At 40.7% G+C, this 23,561-nt stretch overlaps 1 protein-coding gene across 16 annotated transcripts in view; it reads right to left on the reverse strand.

Annotated features, from left to right (window-relative positions):
• Nucleotides 1-23,561, reverse strand: part of LOC139277660 (death-inducer obliterator 1-like) — a 177,718-nt gene that overhangs the window by 42,947 nt on the left and 111,210 nt on the right. For all 16 annotated transcript variants that reach the window (XM_070896433.1, XM_070896428.1, XM_070896434.1 and 13 more), the window contains 4 exons: nucleotides 10,588-11,086; nucleotides 7,881-8,040; nucleotides 7,545-7,661; nucleotides 2,904-3,014 (listed from right to left, as the gene is read on the reverse strand). In XM_070896433.1, coding sequence (XP_070752534.1) covers nucleotides 2,904-3,014; nucleotides 7,545-7,661; nucleotides 7,881-8,040; nucleotides 10,588-11,086 — 887 coding nt within the window. The remainder of the gene's footprint in view (nucleotides 1-2,903; nucleotides 3,015-7,544; nucleotides 7,662-7,880; nucleotides 8,041-10,587; nucleotides 11,087-23,561) is intronic.

Here is a 23,561-nt window from a genome sequence, read left to right on the forward strand (position 1 = left end):
ACGCCTTTAATCATGGTACATTTACCCTGCAAGGTACACATTGATCCATTGCATTCAGAATTACCTCCTTGAAGGAACGCCATAGTTCCTCCAGTCCCAGAGCCATATTCAAACCTGCCAAGCCCACTGACGAGTCTTCTAAAGCACAAAGTTTGGTCATTTTATTTTGTTAGTTTTATAACCTCTCTAATCCTTGTAATGTCACACTGAGCCATAAAACAGTCTTCTATTAATCTAGAAATTCCTTTCCTGCTTTACCAGTAGAGACATTATTGCCCCAATCAATTCCTGGTAAGTTGTTGGTCCTTTGCTTGCTGCCTTCCTTATCTCATCCCACAGTTCCAGGGCTTTCACTTTGGCCTAGATCGGAGGGAAGAGGGGAGGTGACTCTATAGCATACCCCCAATAATGGTTTGCTTGTGTTACTGTCTATTAATTCTACCAAAAGTGATCTGGTGTCTGGCCTTTCCTTTTTTATGCCCTCTCACTTGTGCCTCAGTACTAGCCCGCAATTGTTCCAATACAAACAGTGTTGATGAATTAGGAAGAACGTTGGGAAAGCTATGGTGGAGAAGTTCCAATGATTATTTTTTTCAAGGCCCACATTTTACTGCCCCAACTTCTCAAAAAAGGCAAAAACTGTGATCTGATGCAGAAAGCAAAGCACATGAATTGCTTCAGTAAGAATCCAGGAGAGTGACACACTGGCAGAAAGCTCTTTTTTTTTTTAAAACTAAAATTTGAATACACATTGGAAGCTAACTTCTATGTAATATGCAGAACATCAATTATGAATTAATTTATGAATTAATGATTTTAAGCAATTTTTGATTGATGACAACTCATTCCATGAAGAATTTAGAATTAAATATAAAATTATTATATTTTTGAAGTAAATAGATCAGCAATTGTAAAAAATAAAGTTACAATTTGGGAACTGATAAACCACTAAACTGCTTCCGTGTAAATCACACACAAACTCACTGACAATGATTATAGCAAATGAGCAGGGAGAGAGAAAATTAAAGGGGTGGGGGGCGGGGAGAGAGAGAGAGAGAGAGAGAGAGAGAGAAAGAAAACGGATAAGGGAGATAAAGCTAAAGACATTGACAGACCAGGAGATTCACCTTCCTGGGAGGGGCTGGGTGTAGATGAAATGAAACCAGACTAGGCCCCAAGCTCTGGAATTCTCTCTCCAAACCACTTCACCTCTCTCTCCTCCCTTAAGATAGTGCTTAAAACCAACCTCTGACCTGTCCTAATGTCTCCATCTTAGGCTCGGTGTCCATATCTATCTGATTACACTTACGAAGTGCCATCAGCCATTTTACTGCGTTAAAGGCGCTATATAAATGTAATTTGTTGTTGTAGAGCAAGCTTGAGAGAGCAGTCCATCGTTCGTCAAAACAGTGAACTTTCACCTGATGAGAATGATTATTCTGTTCGCTTAAATGAGTGATAATGGCAGTGCACACGCTGAAATTATTACCAAGATATTATGCGGAAAGGTCAAGAATTTAGATGTAAATTCACAGATATAACTCAAGGTTGAATACAGCTCTCGTGGTTGCCTGATATGCTTTTGCATGATCATACTTCAAAACCTTATTATATATGAAAAACACTGTGGCTATCTGTCCACTTTCTGGTCATTGGTCCCTCAGGTGACTAAAGGTTTGAGCCAGATCCTGGCCAACCACCACCCTTCAGCACTAGCCTGTAACCTCAACCCAGCACCTTAAACAGAGAAGGTGCCAGGCCCAAGTCCCTGCGTTACCTCAGGCCCAGTCATTCGCGCTCTCTGCCAAATTTAGATTTTACACAGAAGCATGTTGGTTGTTCGTCAGTTCCTCCTCCATTAATGTAGCTGGGACTAGATTCGAAGGCCTCACTAATGCTATTATTCAGAGCTTAGTTCCGATTTCCCACTTCTGGTCAAGGCTGGGCCAAATTCTCTGCCCTCCCCCCATGCTGTCGCTACTCAAAGCTGGGCCCTTAGACCTCAATGTTACAGATTTAACCATTAAAAAAATGAGTTGATACTTCAGCATACAGAGTGGGTACCCCTCTCAGATGCACAGCCGTTGATAACCAGAAAGTCTGCACCAGCACAGCAGGGATCTGGTGATTAACACTGAACGCAAGGCGCAAAGAGAGACAAGACAGATATCTGAACAGTATACAACAAACCTGTACTGTGTGCGCGCGGCTGGGGTGGGGAGAGAGGAAGATACACAAGAATGGATATGCGCTCCTGCGGTCAGTTTGGGTGGACCTTTTTTCCAAATGGATGTTTTCCCTCAGAGCTGCCATGTCTAAGGCAGCAATGGAGAGCAGGCCCACTGCATGTGACCAAGCACGGGATTGGAGTTTGGTGCCATGCCAGATGTAGGGGTTGTGGGTCTGCGCACAGCTTTAAATCCCAAACAAATGAGACACACCAGGGCTCAAGAGCACTGCTCCAATGAAAGAGAGTTTTAAAGATCACAGACAAGGTGGTGATGCATCCAAACTGAAACCTTCCTCAAGTGGCTAACCTTGGCAAATAGTGAACCCTGTGCTGGTCGCATCAGCATTGTACAATGACAAAGAAATAGAAGACAATCGCACTTGCAAACGAGAGGAGGGAATATAAACACAAAGACATGCTGAAATTATGAAATGCAGGATAGAAAACGTGCAACTTGCAAACAGCTGTTGACAACTGCAGCAACATGTTGGTTTGGAAGCAAGCTTTGAACGGTCACAAAACATCTATAAATACAGAAGGAGCTGCTTCACCCTGTATATGGGTGCCACTGAAGAGGAATAATGAAGTATGCAAAGCATCTTTTGAAGAATAGTAGTGTGTGCTTCACTGTACGCAGTGACGACTTAAGGTTCATTTCAAGTTTTATACGTACATCAGCATCTGACATGGGCGGAGCCTCCTCCATATCTACTTGGTGTTTGTTGGCCGCCCGCGAGGCTGGTCCTTTGCTTTCACGCTGCAATCTCTCACTTTGTTCCTGTGCCTGTGGAACAACATCAAACTGGGTTATGCCTCACACAATACAGTCTCTGGCCTCGGCTCGACGCCAGCATTGACATGGTTTGGAATATTAACTCAAGCCTGTTCCGCCATTCAATTAGATCATGTGTAATCTGTATCATAACTCCATCTACCCGCCTTAGTTCCGTAATCCTTAATACCTTTGTCTAACAAAAATCTATCAATCGGTTTTTAAATTTTCAATTGCGCCCCAGCCGCAACCTGTTTTTTTTGGGGTGGGGGTGAGGGGGGGCGAAGAGAAGAAAGAGATCCAGATTGCCACAACACTTTGTGTGAACAAGTGCTTTCTGTTAGCACTCCTGAACGGCCTAGCTCTAATTTTGTTCTGGACTCGCCCACCAGGAGTTTCTTATGTTATGAAACAGTTTCTTTCTTCCCTTTCAAAGCCTTTAATCACCTTAAACATCTCAATGAGATCATCCCATAACCTTCTATATGCAAGCGAATACAAGCCTGCTCTGTGCAACCTGCCCTCAATTTAATCTGGTGAATCTGAAATAAACCGGGGCTAAAAGGGTTAAATGATTTGATCATGCTCGATTGGCTGAGACTAGCATTTTTCATGACCCAGTGCAAACAATCAGCCATGCTAAGCATGGAGATTAGTGGTCTTCCACACCACATTCCATACAACTACAGAATTATCAGCTGGGAGTGCAACACTGCCAATACTGCAAACCAGTTATGAATAACTATATCACACATCTATGAAAAAATAAAATGGGTGTTAACATTATTTATGTACAGTGTAGACTAGTTAACGCAGCTCCTCTCAATCCAACACCTCCAATTGATGTAGAACTCATCAGATTATCTATTTCCTTATCCAGGAGTAGTCGTCTTTATGTAGAATCAGTTTGGAATATACTGAGCTAGTGCACGGTGTGTGCGCAGATGTAGCATAACTGAATAAGCAGCAACTCCTCAGAGGCAGACTTGTCAGTTTTAAGGGGGAGGCATATTTTACAATCCCTAATTATGAAGACAGATACTTTTCGCTCACTGATCTCTCAGACATCCACATCCCATTAGAGGCAGCCTGGGAGCAAACAGTCTAGGAGCAGATACCTGGACTTGGAATAAAAACCTCATCATCTTCGATATGTTTGTTAGAAGCCCTACAACACTTTTCCAGACTTAGTACTGTGCGTAGTCTGGTCTCCGTATTACATAAGGACACAGAGGCACTGGAGAAGATGCAAAGAAAGTTTACAATGATGATACCAGAACAGAGAGGTGATAATGATCAGGAATGATTAAACTAGGGTCCTCTTCCCTAGTAACGAGAAGGTTGAGGGGTGATCTAAAAGAAGTCTTTAAAATTATGAAGGGGTTTGATGGGGTAGACGGAGATGTTTCCACTTGTGGGGGAGACTAGAACGAGGGGTCAAAAACTGACTGCACCAGGTTAATATTTACATTGCAGTCGAGCAAAGCAGATGCGATTTTATTCCTTACATCAACTCCAGGAAAGGTAGGTTGATAACTATTCTGAAATCTACAGTGCATGATTACTTCTATTAATTTATACTTTTATAAATTATACTTTATAATTTATACTTTTATAAATTAATAAATCTGTTTGATTTTCATAGCCCAATCCACAGTCCAGTGAAGTGTTTAGTCTACTGCCTACTGAAGCCAAGGAAAATACTGTAATCACCAAGCCAAAATAGCAACAGGGTTTTCTGTTGAATTCCTACACATGTATTGCCAGCTGGCTGGCAGAGAGCTATGTAGCCCATGGTTATTTAAGTTTTTTCGTCTAATCTCTCAGGTTTTATTGCCATCCAAAGTCAGTGCATCCAGGATGTTTAAAAGATCAGCTCTTACCAGTGTTTATCAGCTCAAAGGAAGGTGTAGCATGTGTCAATCACCAGTTACATTATGGCTTGCACTAGCTCATAGGTGTTCATTTCTTCTCACTTTAGGGCTGTATGATTCCGCTTACTTCTGTTCCACAGCCATCTGACAATGCAGAACCCTGGGATCTCAATAAAATTCGGCAACCATCTGATTGGTACCAACTCTCAAACTTTTTATGCTTGCTGCTACATTTTCCCAAATACAACACGCCTGATTTTTTGTACCAAGTTTCCTGCGAGACATCTCAAACACCACAAGTCTGCTCCCAGCTGATGTTAGACTAACTCAGGGGTCGGCAATTATTTGGGCTGGAGGGCTACTTGTGAGCTTTTGTTGAGGGCCGCCCACTAATGCTCATCCTAAGGCATGTGGCTCCACGTTCGCGCAGGCTGATCCCCAGCTCCTGACGCTGGAAGAGATACTGTGCGTGTGTGGCTGCATAGTGGTCGGCTGTACAGCAAATTTAAAGAGATTGTGCACGAAAAAAAAATTAGAGGGAACATTGCACAAACATAAACGGAGCATATTTGAGTTCACAGTGCATTCTGGGAATGGACATCCACCACTGGGGCCCAGAATCACGGAACGTGTCCTTTTAAGATCGGGGCAGGGAGAATCGCTTTTGCGAATTATTACTTTGAATGAAATACTGCTATGGTTTTTAAACTTGGCTGCAGTTCGGGTCTGACTCTAACCTATGAGAAGTGAACGTGGACAGATGAATGTGCAGCTCGAGCTCCGGCTCACGATTTATTTCTGTCCCATCCAGTGGGCCGGATAGAATGACCTGGCGGGCCGGTTATGGCCCGCGGGCCGTATTTTGCCCACCACTGGACTAACTATTCTATAGTTACTCATATTATCTTCACTCTGTTCTTGAACAGAATTGTTACATTGGCAGCTCGCTAGTCTCTGGCACAATTGACATATCTAAGTAGGATTGAAAAATTGTAATCGGAGCTTATATCTCTTCATATTTTCACCATTACTCTATTGGTTAAATAAATTTTTTTTACAATATACAAATATTTACACTTCCAATTCCACGTGGAACAGAAGTCAGGACAACAAATTAGAATTTTGCTCAATAATATCTAAAATATTCCACAACAATCTCAAATATCTAAGTATTTTAATATATAGGAACATAGGACAGGAGTTGGCCATGCAACCCCTCGAGCCTGTTTCACCATCCAATGCGATCATGGCTGATCTGTACCTCAACTCCATTCACCCACCATGACTCCATTTCCCTTCATACCCTTACCCAACAAAAACATATTGATCTCAGTCTTGAATTTCAATTGATACTCAGGATCTGTATGCTTTTGGGGAAGAAAATGCCCCATTTCCACTACCCTTTGTGTGAAGTAAGCATTTCCTGATTTCACTTCTAAATGGCCCAGCTCTAATTTTAAGGTGTGGCCCCTTGTTCTGGATTCCCCACCAGAGGGAAGAGTTTCTCATTATCTACTCTATGAATCAAGGCTGAGATAGACAGATTTTTGAGCGATAAGGGAGTAAAGGGTTATGGGGAGTGGGCAGGGAAGTAGAGCTGAGTCCATGATCAGATCAACCATGATCTTATTGAATGGCAGAGCAGGCTCGAGGGGCCAAATGGCCTACTCCTGCTCCTATTTCTTATGAATCCTTTTATCATTTTGAACATCTCAATTAGATCACCCCTCAACCGTCTAAACTCCAGGGAATACACCTCACGTTTACCTGTCCTCATAATTTAACCCTTTAAGCCCCAGTATCATTCTGGTGAATCTACGCTACACCATCTCCATGGCCAATATATCCTTCCTGAGGCATGGTGCCCAGAACTGAATATACTGAAGACTAAAATAACTTAACAGGAAAGTCGATTCAGTATATTTCCCCCAATATTGCAAGAAATATCACAAAGCTCATTATAAATATTAATGGAAACTTTCGCATCAGGTTGAATGACAATGAACGAACTGGACTAACTGTACACTACACTGTTATTTTTTTCATGTAATTTTATTTACAGGGCTTCCTGATGGCACTCTGCTCACTTCCATTTAAATGGAGCACATACATATGGAAAGCATTCCCTTGCAGCATGGCTTCTCAGTATTGCAAAGATGTGGTTAGCGAACTGTCTGCTTATAGACAGAAACGGTAGTTACTGCACTTTAATACTCAGCCAGGAAGGAGTGGGGGGTGGGGGGATAACTCCGTTCCAAAACAAGCTCCATATTGAAAGTTAAGACTGAGATCAATAGGTTTTTGTTGGGTAAGCCCCACATTCTCAAATGCTCATGGAGTTGAATGAAATTTTCCTGTGCCCGGTGAAGCTGGAGATATGTAACATTCAGATATATAAATAGCAATATAGGTAGCTCTGTGGGAGCCATACTAGTGTGTCTGCTCCACTAAACTGGATGAATGCTTGCATGCAAGGCTGTACTGGGATCACCTAAATGAAATCACACTGAAAACAAATTCACAAACACTAGAGGACTGACAATCATACACTATTTACTGTACTTACCCCAGCATTCTCAACTCCATTTAACCATTCCAATTTGTATCAGATTAGAAATGACCCCTGACCAGGAATTGTTTTTGAATTTTAGCTCGGTGTGATACTCACAGATCTGCTCTCTCGCTCTCCCCAAACTGCCAGTTCCTTCGATTCTATTTCTTCAGGACTCATACGTACCAGGTGGAATGGAACAATCTCTTCGCGTACAACACGCCGGAAGAGCCCCTACAAAAAATAGGTCCACTCTATCAAATATCATTTGAAATAAAAACAAATGAGTAAAAAAAAAACCCGTACGGCTGAGGCTGATAGTGATATACAACATAGATAAACGAGAACAATATCAGAAGCATTGTGTGACTAAGCATAGCACAAGCATGTTGCCATAATGATTGAAGATATAGGGATAGGCTTGAACTTTACAACATAGAAGCACAAAGGTACCTGGTTCCTGGGGTTCTTCAAATTGAACATGATACTCCGGTATCTGCTCTTGTACTTGCTGTGAGTATCTTGGAACAGGGTGAAAAGTTCCTTTTCAACATTCACTGCTATCTTTCCTATTGTGTCTTCAGTTACATCAAGATCATCACAGTCTGTCACCCTAATCGCACAAGCACAAATACATTTGGTCACTGTCCTAGTAATGCAAGTACAAACAGCTTTCTATCTCAAGACAAAGGATTATACATGGCACTTGAGATGTTTGGGAGTGACCAATTGGCCTAACTTATTGGACAGAATCAAAAGACAAAGATGTGAACTACATCAAATATACGGCACAGAAACAGGCCATTCAGCCCAACCAGTCCATGCCGATGTTTATGCTCCACTCGAGCCTCCTCCCGTCTTTCCTCATCTAAATCTATCAGCATAACCCACTATTCCCTTCTCCCTCATATGCTTTGTCTAGCGTCCCCTTAAATGCATCGATACTATTCGCTTCAACCACTCCCTGTGGTTCTCACCACTCTGTTTCTTTACCCAACGATTAAACTGCAACATTTTATTAACTCCGTAGCCCTTCACTAGTCTATTTAATATAATAGACGAACTTGGCTCGTGTGATTATCTGGTCTAAGCCAGTGTAATAATTGAAATGTTGAAATTTTAAAAATCCTTCCAATTGTTTCTTTATTCTTCTCTAGTCTCATGCGGGAGTACGGTTCAATGGTATGCATAGCTCTTCAGTATCTCGCCCAAATGGCTATTTTTCTTGCAATTTCCTGGACATGACTAAATCCAATGCTGCCTCCACATGCACTACTTCTGATGAGTCAATGGACAGCACAAGCATGGGTCTATTTCCACCCTGACTAGCCCAAGGCACTGAAGCCAGCCATTGCATTCCCAGCCTTTCCTGGCTGAGGCTGGCTAATACAACACATCAGGGGTTTAGAAATGACAACTTGGAAATTGGCCATTTGGAAGGATGAGCTAAGATGGGATAACGGGTTTCCTCAGATCTGCTTATCTTGTGATCTTTGATCATGTACACAAGTTTGATTAGTAAGCAGTTGGCACGAATCTGGAAATATAGTAAACAGTGAGCAAGATAGTAACAGACTTCAGGAGGACATAGAGAGACTGGTGAAATGGACAGAAACATGGCAGATGAAACTTAACACAAGTCTGAATGATTAATTTTGGTAGGAAAATGATAGGTAATGTAAAATAAATGGTAAATTTTAAAGTGGGAGCAGGAACAGAGATCTGGGAGTGTACGCATACAAGTCTTTGAAGGTGACAGGACAAGTTGAGAAGACTGTTAAAGAGGCATACAAGATCCTTGGCTTTATTAATAGAGGCAAAGTACAAAAACAAGAAATTCATGCTAAACCTTATAAAACACTGGTTAGGCCCCATCTGGAGCATTGAGATCAATTCTGGGCACCACACTTTAGGATGGAAGTCAAGGCCTTGGAGAAAATGCAGAGATTTGCTGTAATGGTACTAGTTCTGTGTAGACTTGAAAGCTGGGATTGTTCTCCCTAGAGCAGAGAAGGTTATGGCGAGATTTGATAGGGGTGTTCAAAATCATGAAGGGATGAACGGTTTTGATAAGTGTGAACATGGAGAAACAGTTTCCAGTGACAGAAGGATCGGTAACCCGAGGACACAGATTTAAGGTGATTGGCAAAAGAACCAGATGCGACATACAAAATAAAAAATTATGCAGTGAGATGTTATGATCTGGAATGCACTGGCAAATGGTGGAAGCAGATTCAATCATAACTTTCAAAATGGAATTGGGTAAATACTTGAAGTGGAAAAACTTTGCAGAGGTAAGGTAAAGAGCAAGGAAGTGGGACTAATTGGATAGCTCTTTCAAGGAACCGGCATAGGCACGATGGCTTCTCCTGTGCTATATCATTCTATGGTGCTGTGCTCGGTCCTCAGTATGCTAAAGTTGATCTGGAGGCCTAAATGTATCGAACTGTGAAATTGTCAGAAAATCACTAGGAGACAGGATCTTTAAAGTAACATCTGATAGGCTCATATGAATAACAAACCCACATGTTGACAAAAACCTGACAACATATAAATTAGATTAAGTTCAATTTTAGAGTCAGATATGCATCTGGGCCTAATTTGCAAACATGCATCTAAATAAACGCTCTCTCTTTATTCAGTGCCATGAGAAGACAAAACTACTCGTTAAAACCTGGACAGCAGCCCTTTTATCTCTAACCAGACAACACTGGAGTGTTAAAGATCTGTACCACTGAAAGTTAAGTCTGCAATTTCTTGCATGACCATTTATTTTGTCAACAACAATTTTAAAACTCTCATTACTCAGCTAAATGTTTCTGGTCATTTCATTTTCCTCTAATTTTTTTTTTTATAACCTTTACACACAAAATGTTGGAAGCGATTGGAGAAGCATCTGGCAGGCTCACATGGATAAGAAACCCACACGTTGGCAAAAACCTGACAACGTATAAATTAGATTAAGTTCAATTACACATGGATTGATCAGGTCTTAAAACACGTTTGAACCTATCAGAACTGTAAATTTTTCCAAATTAATGTACAGACATTAAAGATCGAAACACAATTTGCAGAAGGATGCTGCTTCATTAACATGATCACACACCCCCACTTTCTACACGTTAAATTCGGTTCTTTCTCTGCATCAACCTTCCCTCACCTTTTACAAAGAATCTCCTTAAGTGACCGGCGGATGTTGTGCCGGATCTGAGAGTTAGACAGCTGGCTGGTGCTTTTTGCAGCAGGGACTGAAGACTGAGCTGACTGCTTATCTGCAAATCTTTTAGCCGGGGGCTGCTCACAAGCATGCACAGACTGTTTGGCTGTAGCAGCAGAATGCTTGGATGGTATTCGGTATTCTGACCCAATGCTGCCTTGTTTAGATGAAGTCTGCAGTTTAGATGAAGTTGGATGTCTAGATGAAGTTGGATGTCTAGATGAAGTTGGATGTCTAGATGAAGCTTTCAGTTTGGATGAAATTTGATGTTGAGTTGCAGGGATAGGTCGTTTAGGTGCAGTACGGTGTTCAGCTGCACTGGCAGGCTGCTTAGTCGCCGAAGCTGGTGACTTTGAGGAAGTAGATTGCTGAGTTGCAGGAGGCCGTTCGTCCACACACACAGAATCAGCTTGCTTGGTGTCAGCCGCCTCCTCCTTTGGAACTGTTAAAGAAAATAAATAAATATTTTTCTTGGAGTCTTATGCGGTATGGCTCTACTGAATTACTGACAATTTTCTTGGTGTGTAACTATTGGAAGTGTCTCCATAAAAACATGCTTCAATTTGACTCGAGAACAAAAGACCTACAAACACGTATATTGTTAACTTGAATACTAAAGTTTGGGAAACAAAACCTGCAGATGTGCCGATTCAGTCGGGATGTCTCAATAATATAGTCTATGAATGCAGGCATGCACTGAGCTTACAAATTTGACTTGTTTTGTCCGCTAACATTGCAACGTAACTACTATTTACATTTACTCAAAGTAGCTTATTTCATCAAGTTACTGTGAGGCCTTAGCAGTTCACACTGCATGCAACAGGTTGGTGCCATGACTAGCAGACAAACGGCAACTCTGTCAATGTAGACTTTTATTACCACCTATACATATCATTCTGAAAAAAAGCCAAAACTGTGCAGTTGCAATACATTTTGCTGGAAATAAATTGTCAAATGGAGTCAGAGATTCAGTGGCACTGCTGGAATCTTATTGCTGTATAATAATCTGAGCGCACACATATTCTCTGAGCAAGAGTGTTAGCAGACAGTAATTACTATAAAATTACAATACATTTCAAAGTGACAATAGTGCAAAAAGGATTGTGGGGATCTGGAACTCGCTGCCTGCAAAAGTGGTGGATGCAGAAACCCTCACCACTTTTAAAGAGATGGTTGGATGGGCACTTAACCTGTAGGGTTACGGACCTAGAGCTGGTAATTGGGATTTGACTGGATGACCTTTTAGAAATATAGAAATTTACAGCGCAGGAGGCCATTCCGGCCTACAAAGAGCCACACGGCCCTTGGTCAGCAGCCCCAAAGGTAAACCTTTTGTTGGACGGAGCAGATATAATGGTAAGTACTGCAGGGAATAGAATATAGCCAGGGTGATCTCCTGGAATAGTTTCGATCACCTGGATGGATCGGAGAGGAATTTCCGCAGATTTTTTCTCCCTAAATTGGCCTGGGTTTTTAATCTGATTTTTGCCTCTCCCAGGAGATCACCCAGGAGTGTAGAATGTTTCAGTATAAGAGGTGTCGCAGTTGTGGTGAGGCGGACTGGTTGCTCTTTGCCTTTCCGGCATTGTTCATAGGTTTATATGTAACCTTCAGGGCTGCTGTTCCACGACGGGCCGGAATAGCCTCCTTCTGCGCTGTAAATTTCTATTATCCTGGATAATTTATCAGTATCAGAGTGTGCACTAAGGTAATGCATATACTCAATGTAATAAAAATCCCACACCATTATCGCTGCTCATGAACTTAAATTCAACTTCATCAATTCACTGAAACCAATTCACCATCTACTGTAAAGCGCACACAAAATACCAGATTTCAAAACTGCTTGAACTCAATACATGGAAGAATGCAACAAGACTATCCACTTGGGAATGAGTACAGCAGTACTTACTAGTTTGAATAGTTACAAGCTGTTGAAATGCAATTGCTTACTCAGGGTTCACAAAAGTACTCGATTTTGACTTAAACTGGAATGGGCACTGGAAAATGGTCTACAAACCCTCTGCTTGTATGGACAGTGTACAATATGTCTAGTCACGGGTTACACACCATCTCTCTCACTTCCTGAGGGCAAGTGCTGCAAGAAATTCACCTCCATCTCTCCCCCCCCCCCCCACCCCCCAAAAAAAATACAACAGCTTGTACTTGTTACAAACACAGCATGAAAACTAATTGCATGTTAACTTTACAAGTCACCTTTATTTTTCACCTCCCTTAGTTAATAGTTTGGACTGTACATTTTTCACAGGCTGCATTGGTTGCGTACAATCTGTGTACTTCTGCAAGTCAGAGGAATGGGACCACTGTGAAATTTATCAACGTACTAAAATTGATGCAAAATACCATAAATTGATGAATTTCTTGGGGTCTTTTGACTTGTAGAATTCACACCAGCGCAGCCCATGAAAAACAATGTGCAGCTCTAGTTACTCAGAATGCACATTTTTTTTCTAGTTAACCTTATTTGTCTTTAATCCTTTCGGTTATTGAGATACTGTATTTAAATATTTTTAAATTACTGATAACTTTAAAATTCTTTCTAATTTTCACTCATTCCATTGTATTGCAATTGTGACAATGTTTAGAAAAGCACTGCCGAGTTAATATCACATTAATTTTGGTCAAACCGAAAAGGTTACGCTAGTGAGATCAACACCAATAGCTTTAGTTCAGTTTGCGATTAATCAGTTGCACATCCACTTCGCCCGGCAATAGACACTCCTTAAATTCACTACAGCAAATTACAAGCAATGACAACAATTTTCTTTGGTAGTGTCACAATAGGAAGACCTTTTAACGGTCATGCCAGCATGTTTTAACTTACTAATGTAACTGGATAGCTGATAAACACAAACTAAAATTAACTTGGGAAAACTTGGTACAGCCTTATAAATAAAAACAAACAAATCTGCAGGACCTGTTTCTGTGGAAGGTTTTAACTATTCCTCCAAAGGGGTGGATTCAAACACACCTTACAGAAAATTTCAGATGAAAGATCGCTTTATGAATGAGCAGCTTGACTTTAACTAGAGTAAATATTAGAAACAAAGCCAAGGTTGGATGCAAATATTTCATCTGATGCTCTCAATTCACCATCCCTCATCACCATCTTCAATGCATGCATTATATTTTGTACCTAACCAACTGTTACATTCAGATCATGGGCTGCCAATATCCTTTGCTTTACTTTGTGCAATGATTAAGCCCAGTGATTTGTTGCAGCGTAATACGCCGAGACAAACTCCTTGTATTGTGTAACCTACCTGTGACAGGTAGAATTCATGGTAGCATTCTCACCCGAGTCAGAAGGTTTAAGCTCCACTCCAGAGACTTCAGCAAACAATCTAGGCTGGCGTTTCAGTTCAGTAGCACGCAGGTGCTGCATTGCCAGAAGTGCAGTCTTTCGGATGAGACATTAAACCAAGGCTTCTTCTAACCTGTCAGACAAATGGAACAGATCCCCACGGCACTATCTGAAGAGCAGCAGGACAGTTCTTCTGGTGTCCAGGACATCAGCTACCCTTCAACCAACATCACAAGATTAACCGGTCATTTATTCCATGCTGTTTGTGGGGCCTAGCTGTTAGCAATTTGGCCGTTGCTTTTGCCTACATAAAAATGTGACTTATACATCAAAGTAATTCATTAGCTGCAAAGCGCTCTGGGACACCCAGAGGTCGTGAAAAGCAGGATATCAATGCAAGCTTGCTTTTCTTGCTACAATGACTGTGATGTTTCCTCCAAGTTGCGTGTTTTTAAATCGACTTGTGCTTTTAAAAAATAATCTCTGAATAAACTATGCAAGATAGTAGAAAGTTAAACCCGAGTGATGGTAAGCTGAGCACTGAACTGCATTAATTGTAGCTGAAGCCTGGTCCACAATATTACCACCTTCTAGTATAGCTGATTCCAGCATTCAAGTTTCTACTATCTGAACGCCTACAATTTAACAATATTTTTTTAAAGTTTTTTGGCAGCGCAGGAGCACATTTCATCAGCAATCATCTGTTCTTGCATTCAACCACTTTATCACAACGGTCTTTGAGATTTCAAATTAAACTTACTGAGAGAAATAAGTAGACTTCAATGATCTATAATTAGTTTCATGCTTGTTCTTCCCATTAAAAGTAAATCCAATAGGATTGTAAAACACAAGTATCAAAAGATAATTCAATCTGAGTTTTACTGAAAAATGCTTCAAACTAAGGTCTGGAATTAGTGCTACCATTTGAACCTCTGAACTCCAGCTCTGAAACCCTAGATCTAGCTTTTGTTCCGCCCATTTATGGCTCAATTTATTTACAAACACTAATCCATCACTTTCAAGATATTTTAATTAAACTTAAAACAATTATTTCAACAGAAGTTTTAAGTGGATTTAGAGGCTTCATCAAAAATGCTTTATGTAATATATAATGTTGACATCTGTGGAGATTCATTTGTGTACACCTTACCTAAAATATTTAAGCAACTTCCTGAGGGTGCAGATTGTAATACCAGTAATTGGTACAGCAAAGTAGAAAAGCAAGATTTGTTTACGGTGACAATTTTTAAATGTAAATGACTGTTCTCACTGCATAGTGCTAATTCCACAATTTGGGCGTTCCAAATTATTTTGTCATGTGATTATATTCCCGAAACGAGTGTCCCTTAACGGTCAGAATGTTATGGGCTTGAACCCCATCATCATAGGTGGTCAGGACATGTGAGCACAATCTAGGCAGACATTACACCACTGAGGAACTCCTGCTTCATGGGAGGAGGTGCCATCTTTAGTTCAGATGTTGCACCCAAGCCTTGCTTGCCTGTTCAGATGGATGTATGGCGCTGTTTGAAGAGCAGGGCAGGCCAACAATCGTCCCTCAATAAAATGCAGATTAACCACTCATTCACGATTGTTCTTGGGACCTTCCTACACACAAATTGTCTACTGTATTAACAGCGACTGCCAAGTAAGTCATTCGCTTTGAAGCTCTTTAGAATGTCTCCAATCACTATATAAACTAAGTTCTTCCTTTATGGAGACTTTGCTGCAATGCTGAAGGTGCCATCCTGCGAATCAGATGTTAAACTATGATTTTATCTGTTTGCTCCACTGCTCAGGTGGATGTTCAAAGATTCCATTGCATATTTTGAAGAGGGACAGAGTTCACCCGGTGTTCGAGCCAACATTCCTCCTTCATCCATTAGCAACAACAAAATATTATATTTAGCTGATGATTCATCTTATTGCTGTTCCTGGAATGTTGCTATTGCAGAATTGCACCTGCCTGAGAATGGTCAGTCCAAAAGTAACTTACTGGGTGAGAAGCACTAAGATCATTTGACTTAATAACTGCAAGTATTGCTACTTTTAACTTTCATTTATACTGGATATTTAATTTAATTAAAAAACCCTTCTATGGAGCAAATGACTCATTTCTACACATTAAGGAAATACAAGTCACAAAATATTGATCCCTATACTTTTTAATCTATTATGCAAGGTTTTTCCACACAGCAAGCCCTGGCTTAACTTCCATCACTAATGCCATGTTTATTGACTTTTTAAATTATTACATGCTAGAAAGTAAACCCTCTCCCCCAATCAAAAAGGAAAATATATAAACTGAACTATGAGAAAAAATAATTTACTGTTGGTAATCACTTCGATGCTTCCAGACACTGGAAACAATTGTAGCACAGCTTGCATTTTGCATGAATTTGGCTTCATCTCCAATTCAGTCCTAAATGTAATTCTGTTGTCTACAAGTTAGGAAAAACAATTCTGTGGTCTATTTCATAATCTGATAGTACTAACCTTTAAATAAAGTATCATTGACTAATGTAGCTACTCTTCTTTGACCCATTTATGCACAAATCAAATATGTATATCTTTATTTTCAAATATAGTGGTTTTCTTGTGGTACCTGCCTTTACAGCCTCTGGTTCCTTAGTTCCACTTTCCTGTATATGCTGGTCATTATAACAATGTTCTCAAGTTGACCATCGCCAGGTATCTCTCAAATGCACAGAAGTGCCTTTTCTGGGTTTTTGCGGTGCAAGTAGCTTTCTTGGGAATGGTTTCCATGGACGGAACTCAGACATACCCAGAATAGTTTGTAATATCTGATATCTAACCAAGGCGTAAAATGTAAAATTGTTCCCGCAATAATCCGTGCATCAGATTCAAAAACTTCAGATTAGCAATTGCAATAAAAATGTATAAGAAATTGAAAGTATAGAGATAGAAATATTTATTAAGTTATGGATTTTTCTATGCAGCTTCACGTTTAGCCCAGAAAATGATGTCCAAATAGCAGCTAATGAAAAACTGACATCATTGATTTTATGGATGTTGATAATTTTCATAGTCCTTTGTTGTATAATTAACACGTGAACTCAACTAACTGCCTTACGCAACATCTATTTTAAAAGAAACCTTTTGAAGTAGAATATTGGCAGTACGTGGGTGCCTCATGTTTGCAGTAGTTGTGCCTCACAAACCTTTCACCTTCACGACAGATCTGTTGCAACACAACTGCCACTAGTGTAATAAATATGCCAGGATAGCTAATCGTGATATTCTGACTGGATGCAAACCAGCTCATCAATTACAAAGATCTTCTTGAATCTAAATATTATGTTGAATGCCGAGCTGTTTAGTACACATTTTTTCCAATAGGGCTAAGGCACCAATTTTGGCACAGAAAAAAAATCATTAGAAAAAAAAAAACTTAGTGCCTTTCACAACCTCAGGATGTCCTAAAGCATTTCACAGCCAATGAAGTACATTATTGTTGTAATGTAGGGAAATGTAACAGCCAATTTGCACATAGCAAGGACCCACAATCAGCAATGAATTAATGACCGGATCATGTGTTTTAGTGATCTTGGTTGAGGGGTAAATGTTGGCTAGGACACAGGAGAACACCCTTGCTCTTCTTCAAAACAGTGCATTGGGATCTTTTACATCCACCTACGAGGGCAGACGGGGCTTCAGTTTAAGGTCTCATCCAAAAGACGGCACCCTCCAACAGTGCAGCACTCCCTCATGACTGCACTGGAGTGCCAACCTTGGGGGGGGGGGGGGGGGGAAGAAACTCTTCACTGGCTGGAGTCATACCTAACACAAAGGTAGCGGTGGTTGGAGGTCAATCATCACAGCCCCAGGACATCACTGCAGGGTTTCCTCAGGGCAGTATCCTAGGCCCAACCATCTTCAGCTGCTTCATCAATGACCTTCCCTCCATCATGTCAGAAGTGGGGATGTTTGCTGATGACTGCACTGCCATTCGCAACTCCTCAGATAATGGAGCAGTCCATGCCCGCATGCAAGACCTGAACGACGTACAGGCTTGGGTTGGTAAGTGGAGAGTAACATTCGCGACACACAAGTGCCAGGCAATGACCATCTCCAACAAGCGAGAGACTAACCACTGCCCCTTGACATTCAACAGCATTACCCATCACCAAATTCTCCACCATCAACATCCTGGGGGACACCATTGACCAAAAGCTTAACTGGACCAGCTGCATAAATACTGTGGCAACAAGAGCAGGTCAGAGGCTGGTTAATTCTGCGGCGAGTGTCTCACCTCCTTACCCCGCAAAGCCTTTCCACCATCTACAAGACAAAAGTCAAGAGTGTGATGGAATACTCTCCAATTGCCTGGATGGGTGCAGCTCCAACACAAGAAGCTTGACACCATACAGGACAAAGCAGACCGCTTGATTGGCACCCCATCCACCATCTTAAACATTCACTCCCCCCATCACCGACATACCGTGGCTGCAGTGTGTACCATCTACAAGATGCACTGCAGCAACTCGCCAAGGTTTCTTCAGCAGCACCTCCCAAACCCACGACCTCTACCACCTAGGACAAGGGCAGCAGGTGCCTGGGAACACCACCACCTCCACGTTCCCCTCCAAGTCACACACCATCCTGACTTGGAAGTATATCGGCGTTTCTTCGTCGTCGCTGGGTCAAAATCCTGGAACTCCCTCTCCAACAGCACTGTCGGAGCACCTTCACCACACGGATTGCAGCGGTTCAAGGCAGCAGCTCACCACCATCTTCTTGAGGGCAATTCGGGGATGGGCAATAAATGGCCAGCGACACTCACATCCCATGAATGAACTTTTAAAAAGTGCTCAAGTGCAGAAGTTACTGGCTGCAAAGAAAACTTAAAAAGCAATTGGTAACCAGCATTATCACAAATAACTGAAATCATAACTGGGTCAGGTCGGATTGTCACTTGCTTTGTCTGATATTACAATTAACTACAAAAGTGCCTAACTTTAATATTTAATGAGTTAATTATTGCAGATTTGTAACCACTCGGAACTTTTTAAACAGAATATTACACTGCAGAGATTGGACGGCAGCGCGAGTTAGAACTGCCTTTCATTCCGGGACCTGGGCTTGAGTTCAATCAAAACAGATGGATTGAACCGAAATCCACTGCTGGTTTCAAGAGTCCAAGTTAAAACACTATCTCAATCTAACTCAACACAAATCTATCAATAATCCTATCAATGTTAAAATGATTAAATGTCTAGTGGGTTGCTTTTTGTAAAACCATGAATCTATCATGTACATTTGTACACGATTAAAAGGGTTAATAACGTGCACATTTTTTTTAAAAATTGCTGTATTTGATACTGAAGTGACAAGATTGACAGCACTAATGTTCACCAGTGACACAAAGATGGTCATTGCTCCAGCATTGGCACCCAGTTCCGACAGACAACGCGTGAAGGTGGACTATGTCGGTTTCATACAATTGTTACAAAAGTGTCACCATGTTGAAAATAGAACCTCATCGCAGAAGCACAAGACATTCAAGGAAAACTATGCACTACCCGCTACAGAGTTAAGTCCCTTCAGCTGACACCATGAAACTTAGCCTACGAGCACATACCCAGAGGAGCATCCCTCACCTGCTCACTTCCTCAGGGATGCCAGAGCCTGTCGAGGGGAAGTCGCTTGTGAAATTTGGAGAGCAAAGTAATTCCCTGACACGGATACGAACAGCTAAAGATCAGGTTTCTTCCACTCATTTTGAAACCAGAATAAAGTGTTTTGAGTTATTAAAAATATTAAAATGTACCAAACTCATTGGCGGGCAACTAGTCAGCTCCATGGACGCTCCCTGTTAAAAGTAATCCAGAGCACAAAGGGAAGTCATTCATCAAGCCTGCTTTCATTCCAATTTAAAACCGGCTTTTCAGATGATACGTTCATAGTTCTGGACACAACATGGGCATTAATCCTACTTTTTAAACACAAGAGCGGTCATAGAAGATATTAGTTAAAGCTTCGTGTAAATCCAAGGAAATGTTTTGTATATTATGTGAAACAAGGGTGTTAGGTTTATATTGGCAGTCTTCAAAAATGTTGACTAAACAAACGTTGAACATAAGCAGTAGCCATTTATGACATTTTGAATTATCAATGCCGTTCATATATTTCTCAACACTAAAGATACAGAATAAGCAGAAATGGATGCTGATGGGCCCATTTTGAAGATTAATTATTGTCCAGTAAAGATTAACTACTCCAATTTGCAAAATTAGTTTTGTTTTAAGTTATACCACAGAACTGGCTCTCCAATGTGTTAATTGGTGCCTTAATGCACTGGCAATGGAGTTGTGGACCATGATTTTATGGCACAATCTCCTAAATGGTGAACTCCAATTTCATCTGTGCGAGCTGAGGAAGGTGCCATGGGTAAGTACATCCTCTATCAGCTTGGGAGCAAATAATCTGCTCACTCCTTGATCCAGCATGGTTTGCTCCCAAAAAACGTCAAATTTAAAATTCACAGCCTGTTGTTTACATTCCCCTCATGGCCTTTCAATCTCCCAATCTCTGTCACCACCACCCCCACGACCCAAAGAACTCGCCGTTCCTCAGACTCTGGGCTCTTGTTGTGTATCTCAGCCTTCTAGGCCCCATGCTTCAGAATTCCCTCCCTAAACCTCTCCGCCTCACCCTTCTCTTTTAGGACCCTCCTTAAAACCTATCTTTTTGACCCCTCCCAATATCTTTCTTGAGTTTGTTCTTATTGTCTCATTATGCTTCACTGTGAGACTATTTTCTATGCTAAAGATGCCATAAAAATGCAACTTGTTGTTGAAGCTTGAACAGTGGCAAAGTATTGGGAAACAGGTTACCTGTGCTAACTCTGGAGGGGGAGTTGCTCAACTATTTCAACCTGTAAAACTACTCCACCTGTAAAAGGCACAAACTTTTCAAAAAATTGCTCATCAAATTATTAACGTGGCGGTACAAATTTGTGCGAGTTTTTATTGAACAGGTGTGAATTACTTTTGATTAATAAACCTTTTCCAAATTAAATCTCAGTAATTTGCAGACAACAAATAAGTAGAGGGTTTGACAAATAGTGAGCAAGATTACACGACTTCAGATGGGCAAACATGAGTAGAGACAATTCAATTTGCAGAACTGTGCATTTAAAAAATAAAAATCATGCCCAGGATGTCAGACCTGAGTGATTTGCTAGGCCACTTCAGAGGGCAGTTAAGAATCAACCATGCTGAAGTGGAACTTGAGTCACATAGGTCAGACCAGGCAAGAATGGCAGGTTTAATTCCCTAAAGGACAGCAGTGAACCAGTTTTGTTTTACAACAATCAGAGCGCCTCATGGTCACTTTTATTGATCCCATTTTTAAAAAATAAACTGAATTGAAATTCTCAAACTGCTGTGGAAGGATTTGAATGTTCTCTGGATTATTACTCCAGTCCTCTAGATTATGAGTCCAGTAACATAACCGCTACACTACCATACCCCACTACTGGTACTGCATTTTGAGGAGACAAACAAGGAATGGGAACATAAATTAAGAGGGTGGAAAATAGTTATGATGAAGAGTCTTTGCATGCTTTAGCTGTGTAGAAAACAGCACCAAAATACAATTGTTCTAATTTGATTATGTCCATCTACTCTCTTAGAAAGAAACTTCTACTCTTGCGTAAAAGGGTCCAAAAACTTTAGGCCAATGTGGTCAACTATATTTTATTAAATTCCAAAATATACGTATCAGAAAGGTTTCCAAAGGAATGAAAGAGAGGTAGACGGGTAGATGCAACTTTTAATAGTTATCAACTATGTGTCACTAAAACATATTTGACCAAATTCAAAACTGTCCAAGATCTCCATGATCATTTTAACTGCGTGTAAATGTAGGGAAACATACGGGTATTTGAAAGGAACTCTTATTTGCCAAGTGTTCTAAATAAGGTGCAAGTGGAGTTGAGAAATCCTGCAACACTGCATTGTTCTTCCTCTGGGAGAGGGCCACTGCTTTTCCTTCCAGCAGTGCATCCGTAAAATGGCACAATTTTGGCTAGCTTGTACTCTAGTTAGTTTACAAATATCTATTCAAAAAGCAAAGCGCTATTAAGTTATGTAATACAGATATGTAACAATGAATTATAACACACTGCAAAGGGAATTTTCTGCAGCAACTTCTCATTCTCTAAACTCCCCCAAAAAAGCTAAAACTGAATTTTTCCACAAAGGAGATGTTTCTGAATGCATCTATACATCTCAATAATCCATTTCAAAATTAACTTTTCATTGCTATTTTTAAACTATTCAGAGCTATATGTGACTTGTGATGCTGATATCCATTTTGTGCTGCTTGCTACTTTGTTAGAGCTACCTGGAGCATTCAATTCTTGGTTTACAAGAAAACATGCTTTTGTTTAAAGTTATTCCACCCGCCCCGGCATTATCATCACTCTGAATCTCTACTGATCAAATGAACATAGTAATACAAGAGGTAAATGGACAATTTTTGAAAGTTGAAAAATAAAGTGTGTGAATATTTCTCTGGTCCACCCCAACCTCAGCAGTTTGCTTACCCCACACATTCCTGTTGTCATCTTCAAGATCTGGACCATCTAGGACATTCACTTCTTCTCAATAGATGCCAACGTTGCTCTTCCATTGGCTGACAGCTGTGCAGATTCCATCCGTGACGACTCCTCTCGCTCCCCCTCCAAACCACCACCCTCGCACCCCCCCGCCTCCCCCCACACAAAGACAGAGCCTTTCGCTAATGCATGGTGCAGTACGTAAAACTGGTAAAACTCATGAGAAACAGACTCAAGGACCAGACTGTCTGACAGTAATCAAGCGCTCGAGATACTGGCTTCGTCATTTCCTCTGTGTCAGATAAGAGGTGTTTAGTCCTTAGCCCAGTTTTGACTACATTAAATATTGGTATTAAAAAGAAAATATGCTCATAAGTCTCCAATAAACACTGATGAGTGTTGGTCAAGTGGCAGAGAGGCAATAACATTGCCAGTCTTATTATTCAACAAGTAGAGAAGTAAAAAATCTTGAATCAAAATTCTAAAGTTATTAAGCACTACTCTTATTTTTGAATTGTCAAATGGCATTCAGGAACTGTGTAAAAAGATCCCCAGTTGTACGTTACACTTGAGTACTATCACCATCGAACATTCCAAAGTATTTAAATAGTGCATAATAAAGTGTTTAAACAGTGCAAATGATTTAGTGGCTACCATGTGCAATGTATGGACATAACATCTATCTACTTTCCCTTGATAGTGTAAAGTTAATACACTTGAATGTTCCCCTTCCTGTGCCAGATATCCAGTTTTCACAACAGTGCATGTATAAAATGTAATTATATTTACAACTTTTGTAACTCCTCTTAGCCAGTTAGTCTAACTGAAACAGGAATACCACATGTCATCTTACCTGTGGCTGACAATTGATTTAAGAACGAGAAACTAAGTAATAGAAATAAACTTTATAATGCAAATCAGCCTAGGGTTTCTGATGGACCACCGTGAATAGGATGAGCTTACTCTCCTGCAGGTTCGTGAAGATCAGTATGAACAGATGACGAGCAA

This window comes from Pristiophorus japonicus, chromosome 12 (assembly GCF_044704955.1).
Source record: "Pristiophorus japonicus isolate sPriJap1 chromosome 12, sPriJap1.hap1, whole genome shotgun sequence".
Taxonomy (NCBI): Eukaryota; Metazoa; Chordata; class Chondrichthyes; family Pristiophoridae; genus Pristiophorus; species Pristiophorus japonicus.